Here is a 22134-nt window from a genome sequence, read left to right on the forward strand (position 1 = left end):
CTACCACTTCCATCCTGACAGGACTAAGTAATGAAAAGCTTGTTGCAACCGCTGAAGTTTGGAATTGTGATGGAGCCACATTCTCCACCTAATGTTAGATGTACCATATTCCCAACAATAACATTTACCACGGGTGCACTAAAGATGAGTAGCCTATTGGCCACTGATTTCCTAAAAAGATATATCAACTTTCTAGAACACCTTCATTTCCTTCTATAGTCTCTTTTCCAGCCATGTAGTACAAGTGGCAACAGACAATGCCACTAATACATGCTTGCCATGGCAGTGTGCTTTGGTGCATACATTACATACTCCCTCCAGCAATTCAGTTCTTGCTACCACTTGCTGAGGGATGGTGGTAGGCAAGGATTGTTTCTTTAATGTTCCAGCAGTATTGCTGAGCAACAAATCTAGACAGCCTCACAAGGTTTTTCAAGAGCCTAGTATTTCTTGACCTTCTAGCATGTTAGATTATAGGTTTCTGTATAGAGTTGAACATATGGCATTTATTAAAGAAGCCTCAGATAAAGAATGCTTCATTAACATTGAATTGAATGACCAGGGTTCAGTTTTAGTAAAAGTTAAAGTATATTTATCATAGTGAAACTGCAGTAAAAGTATCAACATTATGTGAGTGTTTTCCTCAAATAATAATAATTATTATCATCATTATTATTTTGCAATTTACAGAGGCTCTAATGACCCCAAGAGTTTCTATTTCTAATTGTTAATTTATATCATTTGAAAACATAACAGCAATGCAATTATATTTGGCATTATGACTTAGGAGCTAGAAGTAAAACTGTTTATCTTGAAATGCTGCTGTTTGCAGAACTTGGCTTTAGTATGTTATTTGGTTATTTTGTTTGCCATGTATTAGAAACTTAATTTTAAAATCCGGAAAAGGCCTGTGTATTCATCCCAATTTATAACCTAATTACACTGAAGCTTTAAACTATTTATATTACTTATGTATGCTGGAGTTCAGGATCCAATTTATATCATATTGTGGAGGTACACATGGTAAGAATTAAATATGAGAGGTTTTCTGCCAGAGGGTGTTTTGTGTGTGTGTGTGTGTGTGTGAGTTGTCTGACCTCTGAGAACATGGACAAAATTTGCAGCGTATGAAGAAGGAAACCCAGATCTTCACTTACTTCACTTCACCCACACTTACTTTTACTCTAAGGACATTCTTCCATTCTTGCATTTTTGCCAGCTATGTCCATTCTTTGAAAAGTGTGATCTGGCTCTGATCACATCCAAGTTAGATTACCATAATGTGCTCTACATGGGACTGCCTTTGAAAATGGTCCAGAAGTTTCAATTGGTCCAAAATGCAGCAGCAACGCTATTGTTATGGATTACTTACAGGGATTGTATCACTCCTGTGCTGAAAGATCTGCACTGGTTACCCATCTGTTTTCAGGCACAATTCAAAGTGCTGGTGAGATACCTTCCTCTATCCAAAATGTCCTGTAAGCCAACAAGGACTGTGGGACACTGAGGCCCAGAACTGTTCAATAGTGGCTACTGAGAACGAGGGGAAGGGAGGGGATGGCATTCTTATCCTGAATGCTCCACAAAAATGACGGAAGTCCCATTTTAGCTGCTGCCTTAGTAATTCCTGTGATGGAGCTTTCCAAACTACCATTTTGACCTTCAACATAATCACTTCTGACAGTTACCTCTCTCAGGACTGTACCAGTTGTTCAGAGGTTCCAGAAAAAATTCCATTTATTTTCATTGTTGGAATCTGTACTTATGTCTTTCTGATAGATATACTATGCCATTCTCTGGACTTCCTGCATTTCAGTTCACCAAAAGATCCTCACCTTCACTGATCAGAGCTGTACAAATAGTTCTGCAACAATCCGTGACATGATGGAGTGGAGAGAGCCCTTTGTGGTATAGAGAACATGGCTATGTTCATGATGACCACCATGATAATTAGAAATGGCTTTGCCATGATCCCGAATAATGGTAATAATGATCACACTATTAATATTTTCCCCTATGCTTGGAGCAATGGCAAACACTGGGAAGCAACCTCCAGATTTTTTTCACGATTATCGCTCGTCCTCAAGGTCGGGTGTCTCCAGTTTCCTCCAACTAGGCTTGTAGGTTGACGTAATATGAGGCATAATACAACAACAGCCTCAGAACTCTATAGGAAGAGCCCCAAACCTCGGGCTTCTCCCTATTTATCAGCCCGAAAACCCCTGGGATAGTGTTACTTCACAGCTGTTTCCCAGGCCTCGTTTCGTTCCGATCTCGTCATCCTCGGCTGTGTGTATTTCTCCTCTTTATTACCCCACAACCCACTACCCTGTTTAAAGGAACAGAACTCTGTAGCCTGTGTGTTCAGCTTCACTTCTGTCTGGACTGGCATTTCGGCCTCCTCTTTTCTTCGGTTTTGACAGTTGTCGTTGGCATCTTGGTTCAGGTAAGGAAAGGGGCTCGCGTCTTTGTATATTGTGCTCCCTTCGAACTCCCATACTTTCCTTGGCTGGGGTCTCGCTGTTCTGTCCCTCTTCTGACCCAACGAAGTCTTTACGTGTGTTGCCTTTGTGACCTCTTCGGGGGTAGCTGGAATAAGTTCCGATGACTCCTTCTGACACTCTCTTTGGGACAGAATTATACACTATCTTTAGTTCTTTGGATGGATGGATGGACGGACGGACGGATAGGCATGGGCGGACTGGGAGACAAAATGGCCCTAAAACGCCTTTCTCCTCCTGGCTTCACCCACCAGTGGAAGTGGGAGGGGAAAAGGAAAAGGGCCCAGGCACAGGCCCACCCCATTGGAGGGGAAGGGAAAAAGTAGGGTCACTGTGGCTTCCTCCTAGTGTGCACTGCCCAGCATTTTGCAGAGTAGAGGCACCAGCTTGCAGCTGCACTGGTTCCCACCAATTTTGTGCCCATCTGCTTTGAGAGGGGTGGCTGTCATTGGTTTCCCTGAGATGGGGGCTGCCAGCTTGCATGGCAGCAGCTCCCATTCCTTTTCCAGGGGCCACCAGCCCATGTAGGTGGTAGCTCCTGATGACTTTGAGCAGGGCTTCCTTGAGGCTGGGGCAGTCCCAGCAAGAGGCAGCCTCCCCAAGACATCAGCCCACTAGTACTTTCCCTGGTGGCCTTATTGACCAATCTGACCCTCCTATCAGGCCAGCATACTACTATACTGCAGTATACCATTGCCACAATATTGCTACCACCCCAGCATCCCACCATATAGACACTGCAAGTTCCATATTTTCCTACACATTTGATTCTGAACTCGATACTGATGGTGACATTTGATATCTCCACTATGTTGTTCTTGTTACTACAACTGATTCTTTTCTCATTCAGAAAAATTTTAAAAGGTCCTTGGGGGAAAAAATGAAAAAAGTTTATTTCAAAATGTCCCCAGTCCTTTGCATCTCCACTCTCACATTACCTTCCTTCTGAAATGTTTAGAGTTTCCCCCCCTTATGAATATTTTACAAGGTCATGTTGTTCAGCATACCTGAGATGTCCTCTGAGTGTGTAGAACCTTCTGCTTTGCTGCAGGAGGTTCCATTCATTATCCACATAGGGAGCCTGACAATTTACTATTAGAAATAGTGATTTTTTCCCTCCAAAAATCTTTGTATTTATTTATTTATTTATCAAATTTATACCCCACCCTCCCAGCCAAGGCCAGCTCAGGGCAGCTTACATAAGGAATAAACACATCAATAACACTTTAAACAATCTTAAAATCATCTAAAAACAGTCCAGCATTAAAAGGTGCTATAAACAATAAACAATACTAAAAGTAGACCTATTATTAAATGATGGCGGCCATCAATCAATAGCATAATCTGGCGATTACAACACATTTGCTTGGACACATCTCCAGAATCTATTGTTAGATTTCTATATTTTACTAACAAAAAAGAAATGTGAACAGTATAACTTGTTATAGTTATGTTCTTTAAAATTGACAGAGATTGATAATGCAAAGTCTTTCAAAAATTTGACCATTATCTTCTGTAACTGCTTTACCTATTTTATCTTCTTTATCTTCCTTATTTTTGAAATTATCAGCTACTAAATCTTTCTTTATTTAGTCTCTACAACATAATGTTCCTTTATAAGATTTTGTTTTACGTTATTAAAGAATTTTAATTCAGTACTTTTATGCTTTTCAACCTCCATTGTTGAAGAATGCAAACAGTAGCGGAGTGTAGTAGATTGGTATTTCATAGACTTTTACTGCCTCTGTTTGTGTGTGTGTGTGTACACAGACCCCATATGTGTGTGATATGTCATATGTGTATGTGAGAGTGCATAGTGTACTGAATCCCTCTATATCCTGACACAGAATAAACTTCATGTATGTGATGAAGTTGACACTGTCGTTTGAAAGTTTATACTGCAATAAATATGTAGGTTTTTTAATATGGCATATGATTCTTTTTGTTTTTGTAGCATATTATTGGGTGAATCCCTCTATATCCTGACACAGAATAAACTTCATGTATGTGATGAAGTTGACACTGTCGTTTGAAAGTTTATACTGCAATAAATATGTAGGTTTTTTAATATGGCATATGATTCTTTTTGTTTTTGTAGCATATTATTGGGAAGGTTGGCCATTCCTTTAAAATGATTGGGGAGGGGGGACCTGCTCATACTGCCTGGTAACTAACAGTAGAATCTTTGTTTCTTCTTTCATTTTCTACTTATCTGATAAATTTATATATTTATTTTTTACATTATTTATAGTCTGCATTTCTCACAGGGACACTAGGCAGATTACACATAGTGAGTCAGTACCATCAACAAAATGGGACATTCAATAAACAATTCATTAGGATTGTAGAAGTCTGGAACCAGCCAGAAAAAAACTGAAGCATAGCATAATTATTAACATAATGCACTGAGTTGTGTTAAAAATATATGATAGGATTGTACTTACAGTAAGCAATAAACAGCAGTATAAAGCACAACCCCGAATCATTTATCCAAGTAAGTTTGTGAATCATTTTGTACAGTGCAGCCCTATTACCTGTGCAGAAAAGCACTCTTGAATAATTCCATCTTGCATTGTTTGCAAAAAGCCAAGAGAGTGGGAACCTTACTGACTTTCCCAGGGAGTTCATTCCTTAAGGTGGGAGCCACAACAGAGAAAGTACATGTCTGTCAAAGTCCCGCAGCACTCAGGCTCATCAACATTCCTTAGAAGGATCAAGTTTATTGAGTTCAGTAGTAGCAGGTCATCTGTACAGACATTCTGTGCAAAACTTAACCCAACAGGCGGGAGGGGAAAAGATATACTACGTTCAGAGTGGGGTCTTCTGATGGAGTTAAGCCAACCAGAAGTGCTAGCCTTACGCATGCAAAGAAATGACTACAGGTTCCCAGGGAAGGAGAGAGCAGGAAGCATACAAGGAAGCTAGATAAGGGCCATTAGCGGAGAGAAAGCTAACATTCTTGGATAGTAAGATGTTAACCCAGCAGACTCCCTTCCCCCCTCCCTCACTATGGCTGCGTAGCTGACAATATACACAGGCAGTTGTTGATTTTACCGTTTTGCAGGTTGGCACCCACAAGAGGCCCTCCTGATATTAGCAAAGCTGATGTGGTGGAGCACAGACGAAGAGGCAGTCCTGCAGATAAGAGGGACCAAAGCTGTGAAGGGCTTTGTATGTGATAGCCAGTACCTAAATTGTGTCACAAGTGGAGTCTATTCTTGCTGCCCATTAGGGACATGCAATTCAGATTCAAAATATTTGGAAGCACCGAATAATGTTACAAATACTTCTCAATCTGAACTTTATAGTTCCATATGTTTGGAACAGTTCCTAATATCCAGAGATCCAACATACTGATGTCATTCCCTGTGCACCCAGAAGTGATGTTAGCACATTGCCAAGGTGCTCTAGCATTTGGGCAAAACTCTGTGGTTAAACCGTAGAGTTTTGTCCAAATGCTAGAGTGTCCCCTCTTCACTTCTGACATCACTTCTGAGCTCATGGCGGTGAGCCCCCTACCAGTAAGTCTCCGTAGCATAGCTGCTTTTTCCTGTAGTCCCTTGACCATTTTCTCTGCATGTTGAAATGGTCTTCTTTGTGTCCCTTTCTGCATTTGATTCCCTCTATACCATTTAGTGTATATTAGGAATAAAATTGGATTGTAGATGAATAGGGGAATTTTTTATTTAAGTTTATGCCCATTTCGGTGGTATATCAGGCATAAAAGTAAATTTTGTAAGATAGATAAAGTGTGAATTCTAAGCCATTGTACTTGCTGAGGTCCCTCCCCTCCCCAAACCCACCCTTCTCAGGCTCTCTCCCCACACATCTCCAGGGATTTCCCAATCCAGAGTAGGCAAGCCTACTGTTGAGGTGGTTACCACCCACTCACTACTGTCTTGTCTGTCTCCTGCTCCAGTCTGCCAGCCAGTGCTGCCCAAGATACTTGCCACTCCCCAGAACCAGCTCTCCTCTTCTCCAGTGTGCCATATGTAGTGCTGCTTTGGTGGCATTTGTACTGTTCAGGGTTCATGTCCAGATTACAGTCACTTCCTAATGCCTGGCACTGCTGCTGAGCAGTACTGATTGTTGCTGTGTGCAGTTGCAACATTTTCTGAAGTCACTAAGGTTGGCATCGGTACAGGGCTGGCTCACTCACTAGGCGAACTAGGTGCTCGCCTAGGGTGTGCCGGCCCTCAGGCGTGCCAAACTGCGCCCCACCCCACCCCCGCCAAAAGCCCCCTTGCCATCGCTCTCACCGGGCAATCGCCTCTGCCATGGGAAGGGGCTGGGGAGGGGAGCAGGGCCCCATGACAGCTGAGCCCCCCTCCCGGTGAGAGAGAAAAGGCAGCGGGGATCGAAGGTCTCTGCCCGCCCCCTCCACCCTCTATGTAGCCGTCGGTGCAGAGCCATCCTGGGCTGGGCTGAGCGCACGCCGCTGCCGCCACTACCACCCCTCCACCAGCCAGAGGTGCTGGTGCCCTCCTCCTCCTCCCGCCTCTCCTCCTCATTGTCGGACCGCTGCTGGTGCCCTGCGGCTCAGGTGAGTGAGTGGCCAGGCACTGCCATGGGAAGGGGCCAGGGAGGGGAGCAGGGCCCCGCAGCAGCTGAGCCCCCCTCCCAGCGAGAGAGAAAAGAAAGGCACCAGACGAGAGTCTTTGCCCGCCCACCCCTCTTGCGCTCTGTCTCTATCTCTCTGTGCGCCTGGCCGGGGTGCAGGAGGCGGTGCCGCAGCTCACCCGCCCTCCCCCCTCAGGGGGTAGGAGGCAGAGGTGGCATGGCAGCGACCAGTGGGGGGAGGCGGTAGCAAAAGGGTGTCCAGGCCCCTCCGGGAGGTTGGCATCTGCGCCTCGCCTAGGGTGCAGAAACACCTCGAGCCGGCCCTGCATAGGTACTGGGAAACAGTCAGAGGGCTGAGGGAAACGTTATAAAGGGTGATTTGCCTTTTTGGTTTTTTATACAAGTGAAAAAAATGGCTATTCCTACTGACTTCAGTAGTGTTTCAGATATTCAGAAATCCCATATTTTCTAAATTCATAAAGGGTTCTAATTCTGAACTCCAAATCTGGAATTCGGTGATAGTGAACATTTCTACTCCCCATTTAAATATTTTGAGACTTTTGGAGAGATTAGAAAAAGATAGAAAACATTTCACTCTAGTTTCATAGTATCTCTTCTGTAATCATGTCATGCAAATGATTTAAAATTGATTTAGACTTTTTAACATAGTCTAGCTAAAAATATCTTCACTTTCATTGGATCAAGTAAATAAGGTTAAGACAATGTTCTGGCCTTATGCATGATGAGGATCAAAAGAAATAGGTCACCTTACCTTTCCACTCACCCAGAATGCTGATCCTGTCTCTAGTACCAGCTGGTGTTTGAACATTTCTGCATTGTCAGATTTAGCATATGCAAAGTCTGTATATAGTGTTAAATCCTTTAGTAAATTTTGAACTTCAGCCATGCATATGGAACCTATGTGCAACCATTTTGTCAAGATTTAATAGCAGAACTTTACATTTAAATTTATCATACCAACAAGTGAGCTTTTACTTAGGTAGCTAGATTTGAGTCCAGAAACCAACAAGATTTTCAAGATATAAGCTTTTGAGAGTCAAAGCTCCCTTTGTCAGAGGAAGTAAATACTGGGATATTTGATTAATATTGCAGAGTTTTGCCCAATCACAGAAGTGTGATACTGAGTAAATTAAATAAATCTCCCAGGAAGTATATTGCAAAAGGTAAAAACTAACATATATTCAAGTAGGTCCAGTTCACATTCAGGTTGCAGGCAAAAGAAGAGCGAGGAGCCTAATCTAAAGAGTACTTGCCCTATCACAGATGGCCAGCTTGTCTGGCATCATGTTAGTGGGAATTTGAGAGCATTGTATCGACAGGAGAGTCCTGTGGAGTTGTGTGTCTCCATGGTAGGCAGGCCATGTGGCAGTGACAGAGGGCTGCTCCCAAGTTAAAACAAAGAGAGGCATCCCATTCAAAAAGATAACACCGATACGCACATAGTGATGTAGCACCCCCCAATATCCAGGCATGCTGAGTTGTTCACTCCAACAGGAAATACTCTTTTCTGTAACCCTTTAAAAACTTTTATTACATTTTTCCTTTAAGATAAGCTCTATTTTCAATATTTTCACATTTTTAGCATGGGAATAAATCATGACAATGACCACCCATCTTGTGCAGATGGCCTCCATATCATGTCTGGAGAATGGATTAAAGGGCAGAATCTTGGAGATGTTTCATGGTCTCGGTGCAGCAGAGAAGATCTGGAAAGATTTCTCAGGTAATTTATTCAATAATTTGATTTGCCTAATACTGGTCATTTCATTTTTTCCATATTTTAGTGGTGGCTATAAATTTCAGATCTGCCAACTTCTCAGTGACTTGTAGCAGCTTTTGTATCAAAGTTAAAAGAAATATTTATTTAAAGTTTCCTACCATTCCATAGACACCATTTTATTAGCCAGTGCTGGTAGATGTAGAAGCAACAGATTCCCAAACTGTATTCTATATCTTTAAAATGTTTTTTTGTATTTTTGGAATTCTTCTGCAGAACTTTGCAAGGGTTAAGGAAAACATACCAGCTTTACTTTTTTTTAAATGCTCATTTTGTCCAGTCACATAACTAAATATGATGAATGCCTCAAAATGTGATTCAGTTCGAGCTACTTGACAGGTTAGAGTATCAAGACTAGAAACTAGGGGACCTGGGTTCAAATGCTCCCTCTCCTACAGAATTCACTAGGTAACCTTAGACTAGTCATTCTCTCCTAGCCTAACCTACTTCACAGGGCTATTGTGAATATAAAATGAGGAAACTTGGATCATATACAGAACTGTCAAGAGCCCCATACAGAGATTCCACCTGGGTCCTCCTGCATGACCCTGATTCAAACCATGTGTCTAATTTTGTAATTTATATTTGTACATGTCTATGCATACCAGTAGAGAACACACTTCTTAAATCTGATGAAGTGAGCTATAGTTCTCAAAAACTTCATATCATAATAAATCTTTAGTAAGTAAATCAGTAGGAGACCTGTTTAAGATTACCCTTGTACCTTTACCTAGCACAAAAATAGGAGCAAACTGATTATGTAGTGGTGCTAGATGAAAAGTACTAGGATCATTGTTTGATTTTTCTGATATATGTTCTTAAAAGATTATGTCATTTGTCATATAACATGAAGCTGAATGTCTACAGTAGCAAAGTAGCATTTTCTAAGGGTTATTAGATTTTCTAAGGGATATTAAGTTGTAATTAAATCTAATGGGTGGAAGAGTTCTAACTTCCGTTCCACATGTGCAACCACTAAAACAGATTAATATTCCATTACTATTCAAGCAATTAATAAATCCTTTTACTTTTTTTGATAGATCATGGGGAAATATTAACTCATCCCCCCTTTCCATAATATTAACAAGAGATTTCTGCTATACTACTATTAAGTACATTCTACGTTTCCAACCAGAGATATGAAGGAGTTGAGATTAAGATGGACAAATAAATGCCCTGACCTGGATAGCCCAGGCAAGCCCAATCTTGTCAGATCTCGGAAGCTAAGCAGGGCTGACCCTGGCAAGTATTTGGGTGGGAGACATCCAAAGTATACCAGGGCCGGGAGGCAGAGGCAGGCTATCAAGTCACTTCTCTGAATGTCCTCCATGCCCCAGTAGGAGTCACCAGAGGTCACCATGACTTCCAGGCACGGGCACACACATGCATACACACACACACACACAAATGCATGCACGCACACACACAAAAATGCAAAAATACAAAAAAAGATGAACAAATAAACAGGGATTAGAATAGAGGTGAGAGATGAAGGCATATCATGAAAGGAGGAGAGCAAAATGAAGGAGCAGAAAAGTGTGAAAAAGAGGAAGAGAAATTAAGAAAACAGGCAAGATTGCTGTATTTTCTAGAGTACACGAACAGGGAAGATCTGGCTGAGCAGACAAAACTATGGAAGAGGGGCAAAGGAAAAAAAGAGGGAAACAGACTGGAGGAAACAACAACCTGGTTAGGAGGCTGCAGCCTCCAGCTGACTTGGGCCCCAGGAATTTTTCTCCCCCCAGTCCCATCCTTGGTTGCCCTGTCCATGTATACTGGCCTGAGCTCCTTCCAGAAAGGGTGGAATAAAATTTTATTAGATAGAGATCCTCCTGGAAGAGGTGGATTCTCACATGAATTTACAAATTCTGTAGAATTCTTTAGTACAGACAGGGCTCTAGTCGGGGGGGAGCTCTCAGGTACGGAGCTCCGGAAGAGAACCTCTAGGGGGCGGGGCGGTCACGTGGTGAAGCCCCGCCCCCTTCTTTACCCCGCCCTCTGCTTCGATCCTCATTCCGTTTGGGAATGAGGATGAAGCAGGAGGGTAAGTAGCCGGGCCTTCTGACACACTTCCGGTGATGTCAGGGGGTGTGGCCTTCTGTCACTTCCGGTGATGTCAGGGGGCGTGGCATATGCAAATAAGTTATGCTAATGAGTTATGCTAATGAGCTCCGGCAGCTCTTTTTCTACAACAAGACCCCTGAGTACAGATATATACAAATCCTCTGTCAGTTAAAAAAAGAACTGGAGAGTGGAAGTAGAAAAGACCTCAGTGTTTTCAACAAGGGGACAAGCTTGTATAGTTACCCCATTGCTGCTACAGCTGCTGATACAGTACAGCAGCAACAGGGCTTATCCTGTGTATAAACTGAATTATTTCATGTTTTGCTGCAGAGTTAGTTTATAGTATGTGTCCTTATTTTCTTATATTTTGCCTTTAAGAATACAACCAACCTTTTAAAATCAAATTTTGAGTCAGAAATATAGAAGTATAGGTTGAAGTATAGATAGGGTTTCCGGCTTGAGGCTGGCAAGTGTTGGCGGTGAGGGTTCACTGGCAACATCATTACATCACCAGCAATGCACTGACATCACTTCCAGAGTGACTAGAAGTTACATCAGTTCAATCACAAGTGATGCTCTAGCATTTGACCAAACTCTGTGGTTTAACAATAGAATTTTTAACTGAGTACTACAGCATCTCCAGCAATATTCTGGCAGGTCAGCATGTCAGGATGCTGGCAATCACCCTCCTCTTTCACTCCATTTTTCTCCCACCCAGCTGTGTTTTGACCTGGTGGAGCTAAATGTCTGGAATAACACAAGGAACGCAAGAAAGGGGGATGATATAAAATAAATATTGTCTTGCATCACAATAATGAGAGAATTACTAGATATATGTTTAAGAAAGTCTTTGTAAATCCCTGTTGCAATTCAAAGGGGATGTATTTAGCTGTAATAATACATATGTGTCCCTATTAGAACATCTGGTCTGAGAAGAATTTTAGGACTGTTCAGCATGACTAGTAAATTCTTACAAAGAAGCCAGTGCCACTAAAGTGTAAATGTAGCCAGATAGTAAAAGAAGAAGAAGAAGAAGAAGAAGAGATTGGATTTATACCCTGCCCTTCACTCAGAGTCTCTCAGAGTGGCTTACAAACTCCTTTCCCTTCCCCTCCCCACAACAGCCACCCTTTGAGGTAGGTGGGGCTGAGAAAGCTCTTTCAGGAACAGCTCTGACAGAACTATGGCTTGCCCAAGGTCATCCAGCAGTGGCAAGTAGAGGAGAGAAGAATCAAACCTGGTTCTCCCAGATTAGAGTCCACACACTTAACCACTACACCAAACTGGCAAAGGGTGATTGGTCTTGTATTTCCAAGATCACCTGCACTGTCTTCTCTTAAGCTGTGTTTAAAATTTATTTAATGATATCACACCAATATACAACATACTTCTTAGCACTTTTCGAAGAATGATAGACTTATGAAAAGGCAACTGTGAGTCCAGACAGCTTTACTGGGAGACTCATGAAATATGCAAAATCTTAATGAAGTCAAAGTGATGAACCTCATTTTTTGTTGTTCAGTCACACAGTTGAGTCCGACTCTTCGCAAACCCATGGACCACATCATGCCAGGCCCTCTTGTCTTCTGCCATCCTCTGGAGTTTGCTTAATTTCATGTTCATTGCATCAATAACACTGTCTAACCATCTCATCCTTTGCGGTCCCCTTCTTCTTTTATCTTCAATCTTTCCCAGCATCAGGGTCTTCTCCAGTGAGTGCTCCCTTCTCATTTGGTGGCCAAAGTATTTGGGCTTCAGCTTCAGTATCTGACCTTCCGTGGAAAAGTTAGGGTTGATTTCTTTTAGGACTGACTGATTTGATCTCCTTGCAGTCCAAGGGACTCTCAAGAGTCTTCTTCAGCACTATAATTCGAAAACATCTATTCTTTGGCGCTTGGCCTTCCTTATGGTCCAACTCTTGCAGTCATAATTACTTTGACCATACGGACTTTTGTTGGCAGGGTGATGTCTCTACTTTTTATTATGCTGTCTAGGTTTGCCATAGCTTTCCTCCCAAGGAGTAGGTGTCTTTTAATTTCATGGCTGCTGTCACCGTCTGCAGTGATCTTGGTCCCAGGAATGTGAAGTCTGTCACTGCTTCCATGACTTCCCTTTCTATTTGCCAAGGAGTGATGGGCCCAGATGCCATGATCTTAGTTTTTGTGGGGGGTTTTATGTTGAGTTTCAAGCCAACTTTAGCGCTCTCCTCTTTCAGTCTGAGCAAGAGACTCTTTAGGTCCTCTTCACTTTCTGCCATTAGAGTGGTATCGTCTGCATATCTGAGGTTGTTGATTACATTACATCTGTTCAAAAGTAATTGTTTAAAAATTGGAACCTGTTACCTTTCTAGGGTTATAATAGAATGGCTAACCACATAACCTGGGCCATCAAAATTATTTCTGCTTTTGTATAAAATGTCAAAGTGTTTTAAGCTAGTGGTCTTCAATCATTCCAAATCATGTAGTGTGGAACAAGCCAAGACTCAGATCAGTGAAGGAACTCTGCTGACTTACCTCAACTTCCATCTTATCAACAGGCATGCTAAGACAAACAAGAGATATGGCATCACTGCTTAGTATGTGCACATCTTAACTACAGGTCATTTGAAAAAGCAGTAAAAAACATAATGGCTTGATAGTGGCATGACCCAACAGGTGGGGCTCTTTGTTCAACATGTGGTCCTCTTGATCATGAGTAGATGATGACTATTAAAGGAACATGCTCAGAGTGAAACTGAAGCAATTGACTGAAATTTCAAGAAAAGACAGTGTAGCTGCACTTAGTGCTCATTTTTAGAATGTGTAGCTGCACTTAGTGCTCATTTTTAGAAATCAGACTATGAGACAGTCCCATCCAACAAGGGAGATCTACACTGTACTTCACTCATAGATTTTCTGATTTCTTTGGTTTGCCGCTGAGTTCACCAGTGGTATGCAGTAAGTAGCAATTGAATGCAGATGTGTGCCCTGGTGAATTCTCTGAATTTCTGAAAGCAGTGTTTTTTGTATTAGGTTTGTTAATTTTTAATATGGTATTTTTATAGGGTTAATTTTTTTAAAGAAACTCGACAATTCATCTAAAAATCTACAATTTCTTCTTTGTAGGAAATGCATATTTTGTGTAAGTGAAATAACAAGCCTGTATTACTATTTACCATTTTCTTAATATTTGTATATTGCCAGGTCAAAGGCCAGTAACTGCTTGTTGCAGACAAATCCCCAGAGCCTCAACTCTGTGATTATTCCTTCAAAGCTACCAGGGATGACATATACTGCAGATGAACAGTGTCAGATTCTCTTTGGACCAAGTGCCTCCTTTTGCCAAGAAATGCAGGTATTGATTGAATTATATCATTTATCCTCTGATGTAACAATTTTTAGCCTTTTTACATAATTTTATGGAAAGAGAAGAAAAGGGGATTAAAGAATAAGTAAATATAGGCTGCAGTCACACGGAACATTAGCCACGCTAGAGAGACGGAAGATAGGCGGAGTTTCCGGGCGCGATCTCACCGGCACATCTGGGAAGCGTAGCGCTCCCGTGGCTCAACTGAGGCTTCCCGCCGAAGAGGCGCGGCAAAAAACTAGTACCTCGGAGGTACTAGTTTCCGGAAACCGCGGGGCAATGGCGGGCACCTGATTGCATTTCTGGTGGAATCCCGTGGCATCTGGCACCCGCCCATGTCCTGTCGCAAAGAAGGGGTTTTTTTAAAAAAAAAGTCTCCACAGGATGCGCACAAGCACCCAACGGCGCAAGCACATTCTTGGGTTAAAAAAATACCAACCCCGTTTGCCACGGCAGCACCACTTCTTTGCCGCGCTGTCTGATCGGCACCTCCCCGAGCTCACCACCACCACCACCAGATGTCGGCGGGACATGTGATCCCGCGGCCGCGCAGTAGTTCGCTCCAGGGCACGCCTCCCCCCCGTGATACCGGCCCATGTGACCGGGGCCGTAGACTGGTTCTTCAGTGTTTGTTAACTGCACAAAACTCTCAGATTCTTTCTAGCCTGTCCATTATTTTTGTATCTATAAAGGTAAAGTGTTTCATGGTGAGAGGTTTAACCATTTCACATTCCCCAAGATGAAGTATATTTGATATTTCTTTTCCCACTGATTCTGTTACCTTAAAAAAAAAACCACAGCATAAGGCTGCTATACTAAATTACAATTGTGCCAGTTGTGGGGACTAGCCCAGGGTGGGGTGCGGGGGACAACACAGATACACGGGCTAGGAATAATCACCTACAGCTGAATTGATTACAGGTTCTTCAGGTCTAGGCACAGCATATACTGGGGACAGTGGGTATGGTTGACAGTCCAGTTGCTGTCAGCACCTTCTCCAACCTGCCTGTTGGAGTAACTGAGGGCAGAGGTCTAGTATTAGGGCAGGAAGTGGCAGAAAACACCTTTCCTAGCCATCACCATTCTCCTGGGGCCATAGCCGATGCATCAGCCTTGAGGGTGGCTATCTTGCACACACACACCCAAGCCAGCATGGTGTAGCGGTTAAGAGCAGTGAACTTGGGTTTGTTCCCCACTCCTTCACATCAAGCCTGCTGGGTGTCCTTTGGCCAGTCTCAGTTCTCTCAGAAATCTCTCATGAGGAGAAGAAGGGAAGGCAATTGTAAGCCACATTGAGACTCCTTAGCATACAGAAAAGTGGTGTATAAAAACCCTTCTACTCTTCTTCTTGGGCCATGCCAGGAGCCACCTTGCGTAACCTAAACTGTGTTCCACAGCTGGAGCCAAAACATCAGCAGCCAGTTGTGACAGTTACTCTATTTTTAACAGTGCAATCAAGTATACCCACTAAATATATTCTTTGCTATAGGGAAGGTGAAAACCCCAGGACTGATCAGCCAATTAGCTCTGGCTAAAATTCTTTCCCAGCCCTGTTAATCAGTGTCTCACTGCAGTCATAGCAAAGAATAAGTAGCAACACAGAAAATAAACCCCACAAACATGGAGTGGGAGGATGGGTCTTTGCCAAAAGAGAGTTGTTGAATGCCAAGCACCTCTTGAAGCCTGCTCCTTTCAATCTGAGCTGTGGACCCAGAGGTAAGCCTGCAGGGTCTGTGTGCCACACCCATCCCATGATGGGCTGTCATGAGTCTAAGAGCTGATTGACTGACAGCCAGTGCTGGGCCCAATTGCCCAAAGTTATCCTTGTCATCGTCCCCCCCCCACACACACACAAATGATGCTCCACCTATGCTTTGAATTACTATGGAAATGTTCCTTTTATTATTATTTTTTGAATAAGATCCAGGACAGATTGTGAGGAGATATGCTATAAGCTTGATCCAATGTAATATCTGATCTTACAGGTATCTTTAGATTAGAATAAAGACCAAAGCACATGGAATAAGCACTTTTTTGTCCCTGTGCACATCTCTGTGCAGAGTAAGCCACGTAAATGGGAGCAATGTGTTTGGATATATTTACGCATGGTTGGAGATCACTGGATAAACTCCTGATGTTCCATAAGGAAATATTTTACTTGCTAACTGGAAACTCACAAATGTGTATTACACAAAATGTGAGGAATAAGTTTCTTGTTTTCCTTAGCAAATTTTCTTAATTATAATATTGCTTCTGTTTACCAGGATCAGTCTGATACCTATCCCTTGTAAACAGTTTCCCTATTTCATACCTATTTTGTCTCTGAACATAACTTCTTAAATTTTTGTTAGTGCAGATTGTAAGTATTGATTGTTTCATAGGGGTCTACTGCCTCTCTAGGGTCTCTAGAAATTAATTTTCTGAATGAGTGTGTGGGATAATATGTTTTTATTTGTTAAAAACTATGCTCACCTTTCCATCTAAAACTGAATTGTCAATGTAGATCACAATTACTTATATCTCTATAATAATTATATTGATCTGCCAGCAAATTAAAAGCACTTTAATAAGACTCATAAACAGTTTACCAAAGTAATGGCTCCACTGCACAAGCAATACCTTCAGCAACTTATAGGGGTCTGGCCAAGCCAGAAGATGGTAAATGCCAACAAGGAAAAGCTGTGACAAACCTTTCCAGGGAGAGTATTCCATAGTTTCTGGGGCATTCCATCTTGTCTCTAGGATTTATACATATAAATATTGCATACACATGAACTTTAAGGTCCCATTTAATGTGTAACCTGCTGATACCATGTGTGCCCCAAACATATGTACTCTAGGTGCATGTTGTTGTTAATATAACCCACTTTCCGAATGGAGCCCAAAGCCACAGTTTCAGGTGGGATGCCTATTCAAAGTTTGGTGTGATCCTTCTTCCTCTGCAGGCTCTCTTTTCTGTAATTGCCAAAGATTTGTTTACGGACTTAGATACAAAATGTTGAGTAAGGCTGGGCCTTGCACTAAGATGGAAGGGACATTAACAAGGGGGCCCTTTAATGTTCCCCTTTCTGACACTGTAGCTCCTGATGTATATTTTAAACCATTGATGGTTTATGCTTACTACTACGATTTTAACTGAAAGGATTAGGATTATCAAAATAGGAAATTCCTTGAGGGGATGGAACCTGGGGAGGGAGGAGTTTGGGTAGAAGAACGTGTGGAGGGAGGAGTTTGGGTAGGGGAAGGATGCCATAGTGTCCATGATCCAAAGCAGCCATTTCTTCCGAGGCAACTGATCTCTGCCACCTTGAGATCAGTTGTAACTCCAGGAGATCTCCAATCCCCGCATGGAGGCTGGCAACCCTAGAAAGAATTAACTTTTTGGCTTTTAAAACAGTGCAATGGAGATTTTGGCAGATAGCAAGTAGAGGATAAAATTTAAACTCCCTTAGGACCAAAAAGCAAGGTATGAATGTTAAAATAATGATAAGTAATAAAAAGGAAACCTGTTAAGAGTTGTTTTGTAAGTTAGTGCAGTTTGTTTAAGGTACATTTTAATATAGCAAAAAGCAAGCACAGAAGAGCCTTCAAGCACACATTATGGAGGTGTGTGGTCACTGGTTAGAAATGGTGTATTTTTAGTACACAAAAGGGTCCATAATTTCATTTGAGAAATGTTGGAGATTATTTATTTACTTCATTTGTACCTTGCCTTTCTCCCTAATGGGAACCTAAAGTTGCTTAGATTATTCTGCTCTCCATTTTATCCTCAACAGCCATGTGAGGTAGGTTAGGTACATTTTCATGGCAGAGTGGTGATTTGAACCTGGGTCTACCAGATCTTAGTCCACTACACTGGCTTTCTTGGGGACCACATCAATGTTAATTATTCTATTATGCCTGAATGGCCACAGGATCGAAGCACTTAATGGACAGGATAATATCTGCTCCTCCTCTCCTGTTATATCTCAGTACATATTAATAATGAAACATTAACAACTGCTTTCTGATTTGACATTTCCTCCAGTTATGTTATTTTAGGAAAGACTGAACTAGAGTTTCTGCTACGGTTGCCAGCCTCCAGGTGGGGCCTGGGGATCTCCCGCTTTTACAACTGATCTCCAGCTGACAAAGATCAGCTCCCCTGGAGAAAATGGCTGCTTTGAAGGGTGGACTCTACGGCATTGTTCCATGCTGAGGACACTCCCCTCCCCAAACCCCACCCTTTCCTGGATCAACCCCCAAAGTCTCCAGGTATTTTCCAGCCCAGACTTGGCAACCCTAGTTTCTGCCATTGTTCCTGGACTGTAATAATCTTAAGGGTTTCTGGATGATGGTTCCAAATATTGGATTCCTAAAATAGTGCAATTGTATTTTGAAGAGTGCTGGAGACTATCTTGGTATACTCTCAATTATTATTAGATTACATATGAAAGTGTAAATATGGAAAGGTACAAAACAATGTCAAGCTTGTAAATGTCAGGCTGACTTTCAAAGGAAAAGTTGTAATGCTCTGTTACTGTTCCAAGCCTTTTCATCATCTAATAGATTTAAAAAGTGTCTGATCTTAGGTTCACTTGCCTTACATAAGCAGTCAGGTTCACTAAAGTTAGTGGGATTACCTCTGTAATATGTGCTATCTGCACTGTATATGTATGTTAGTTCAAAGTTATAGGCTGAATGCATTATTGTTGCCATCAATTCTTTTCTGTTCTTAGAAATTCTATATTTAGACTATTTGATGCTTTATCAGCTCAGATTTATCCCTAGGTTTCTCTTGTTAGGGCCACTGTCTTTCTAACCTTTGGTGTGTTTCTCTACAGTATCCCTAGATAAGAACATAAGAGAAGCCAATGTTGGATCAGGCCAGTGGCCCATCCATTCCAACACTCTGTCACACAGTGGCCAAAAATACCAGGTGCTATCAGGAGGTCCACCCAGTGGGGTCAGGACACTAGAAGCCCTCCCACTGTTGATGCCCCCAAGCACCAAGAAGACAGAGCATCACTTGCCCCAGAGTCCCTATCTATACCTTGTGGCTAATAGCCACTGATGGACCTCTGCTCCATATGCTTATCTAATTCCCTTTTGAAGCTATCCATGCTTGTAGCCGCCACCACCTCCTCTGGCAGTGAATTCCATCTGTTAATCACTCTTTGGGTGAAGAAGTACTTCCTTTTATCTGTTCTAATCTGACTGCTCAGCAATTTCATTGAGTGCCCACGAGTTCTTGTATCGTGAGAAAGGGAGAAAAGTACTTCTTTCTCTACCTGCTCTATCCCATGCATAATCTTATAAACCTTGATCATGTCACCCCTCAGCCGTCATTTCTCCAAGCTAAAGAGCCCCAAGTGCTTTAACCTTTCTTCATATGGAAAGTGTTCCAACCCTTTTATCATTTTAGTTGCCCTTTTCTGCACTTTTTCCAAGGCTATAATATCCTTTTTGAGGTGTGGTGACCAGAACTGTACACAGTATTCCAAATGAGGTTGCACCATTGATTTATATAGGGGCATTATGATATTGGCTGATCTGTTTTCAATACCCTTCCTAATAATCCCCAGCATAGCATCGACCTTTTTTATTGCAGTCACACACTGTGTCGACATTTTAAGTGAGTTATTTACTATGACTCCAAGATCTCTCCCTTGGTCAGTCTCTGCTAGTTCAGACCCCATCAAACGTGTATTTAAAGTTAGGATTTTTGGCTCCGGTGTGCATCACCTTGCACTTGGCCACATTGAACCCCATTTGCCACATTGATGCCCACTCGTCCATCCTCGACAGATCCCTTTGGAGTGCCTCACAATCCTCCCTGGTTTTCACCACCCTGAACAACTTTGTATTATCCACAAATTTAGCCACTTCACTGCTTACACCCAACTCCAAATCATTAATAAACAAGTTAAAAGCATCGGACCGAGTACTGATCCCTGTGGTACCCCACTGCTTACCTCCCTCCACTGAGAAAATTTCCCATTTATACTCACTCTCTGTTTCCTATTAATTAGCCAGTTTTTGATCCACAAAAGGACTTGCCCTTTTATCCCGTGATTTTTGAGCTTACTTAGGAGCCTTTGATGAGGAACTTTATTGAAAGCTTTCTGGAAGTCAAGAAAACAATATCTATTGGGTCCCTACTGATCTAATGCCCAGTGTATATTGTATTTTTTCTTTGTAAACCTATCTAAAACATACCCATTAGGTGAACCATTTTTTGACACAGTGCCACGCTGGCTGACTTCACAGACTGCCTCCGCGCCATCCTCTGCCATTTCCAGGATGCCGGACTCAAAGTAAAACAAGAAAAGTGCCTGCTGGGGGTGCCATCAGTGGACTTTCTAGGTTTCCCGGTGGATGCAGAGGGCCTACACCCAACCCACGACAAAGTAAAGGCAATCGTGGAGGCCCCACCACCAAAATCTAAAACCGAATTACAGGCGTTTTTGGGGATTCTCAGTTTCTACCACGCCTTCCTTCCCCACAAGGTAGTGGTAGCGGAGCCCCTCCATTGCTTGTTAGATAAGCAGGCCCTCTGGGTGTGGGGGCCCCACCAGGCTGCCGCGTTCCGGAATGTGAAAGAACTGTTGATTTCCAACTCAGTCCTGGGCCACTTCAACGAGGCACTGCTTGTGGTCTTGGCATGCGACGCTTCACCCTACAGCATCGGTGCAGTGCTGGCGCATCGTCTCCCGGATGGGCAGGAGGTCCCGGTCACGTATTACGCACTCTGTCTGCGACTGAGCGGAACTATGCCCAGATAGATCATGAGGGACTAGCAATCATTGCCGGGGTCAAGAAGTTCCATGACTTTGTCTATGGCCGGCCGTTCACCATCGCCACAGACCACCGCCCGCTCCTCGGCCTCTTCGCACTCGATCGCCGGACGCCACAAGTCCTCTCCCCGCGGGTCTTGCGGTGGTCCATTTTCATTGCGGGCTATGATTACCAGCTGCAACACCACTTGGGGAAAGCTATGGGCCACGCTGACGCCCTTAGCCAACTTCCCCTACCAGACGTGGTTGAGGATCCGGCCCCTGTGCACCTCGTCCTCCAGCTGGACAGCCTTCCAGACACCCTGCTGCAGGCTGCGGACATTGCCCGCTACACAGCTCAGGACCCCATCATATTCCGTGTGCTGGGCTGGGTGATGAGGGGGTGGCCTGCGAAGACAGAGGGCCCAGAGTTCACTGCTTTTACAGCCCGCCGGGAGGAGTTGTTGGTGCACAAAGGCTGCCTGCTGTGGGGAGACAGGGTCTTGGTCCCCAGTGCCCTCCACCAACAAGTTATCCAGGCCCTTCACGAAGCGCACCCGGGCATCATAAGGATGAAAGACCTCACCAGGAGCTACATTTGGTGGCCAGGCATCGATGCAGAGGTAGAAGCGTGGGTGAAACGTTGCCCGACCTGCCAAGCCGTCTGACCCAGCCCACCGAGCGCGTCTTCCCAGTCATGGGAATCCACATGAACCCCGTGGTCCCGGCTCCACATAGACTTTTCTGGCCCATTTCATGGACTGTTAATCCTAGTGACTGTGGATTCCTATTCGAAGTGGCTGGAAATAAGCCCCGTCTCGGCGACGTCCACAAAGGCGACCATCCGCGCCCTCCAACAGATCTTTGCCACCCACGGGTTGCCAAACACCATTGTCTCGGACAATGGGACGGCGTTTACTTTGTAGGAATTCCAACAGTTTCTCCGCAACAACTTGATCAGACACATCAGGTCGACGCCATTCCACACCGCTACAAATGGCCAAGTGGAACGCATGGTCCAGTCGGCGAAGGAAGCGTTAAGTTGCCTGATGGAGGGGGACTGGGAATTTCGCATCGCCCATTTCCTCCTCGCACAACGAACAATGCCAAA

At 43.3% G+C, this 22134-nt stretch overlaps 1 protein-coding gene across 1 annotated transcript in view; it reads left to right on the plus strand.

The window, feature by feature from the left end:
* The window catches only part of ADAMTS19 (ADAM metallopeptidase with thrombospondin type 1 motif 19), a 179871-nt gene that overhangs the window by 87341 nt on the left and 70396 nt on the right, over nt 1-22134 (plus strand). The window contains exons 9-10 of the mRNA XM_015426577.1: nt 8665-8805; nt 14106-14256. Coding sequence (XP_015282063.1) covers nt 8665-8805; nt 14106-14256 — 292 coding nt within the window. The remainder of the gene's footprint in view (nt 1-8664; nt 8806-14105; nt 14257-22134) is intronic.

This window comes from Gekko japonicus, unplaced genomic scaffold, assembly GCF_001447785.1.
Source record: "Gekko japonicus isolate JY-2015 unplaced genomic scaffold, Gekko_japonicus_V1.1 scaffold1511, whole genome shotgun sequence".
NCBI lineage: Eukaryota > Metazoa > Chordata > Lepidosauria > Squamata > Gekkonidae > Gekko > Gekko japonicus.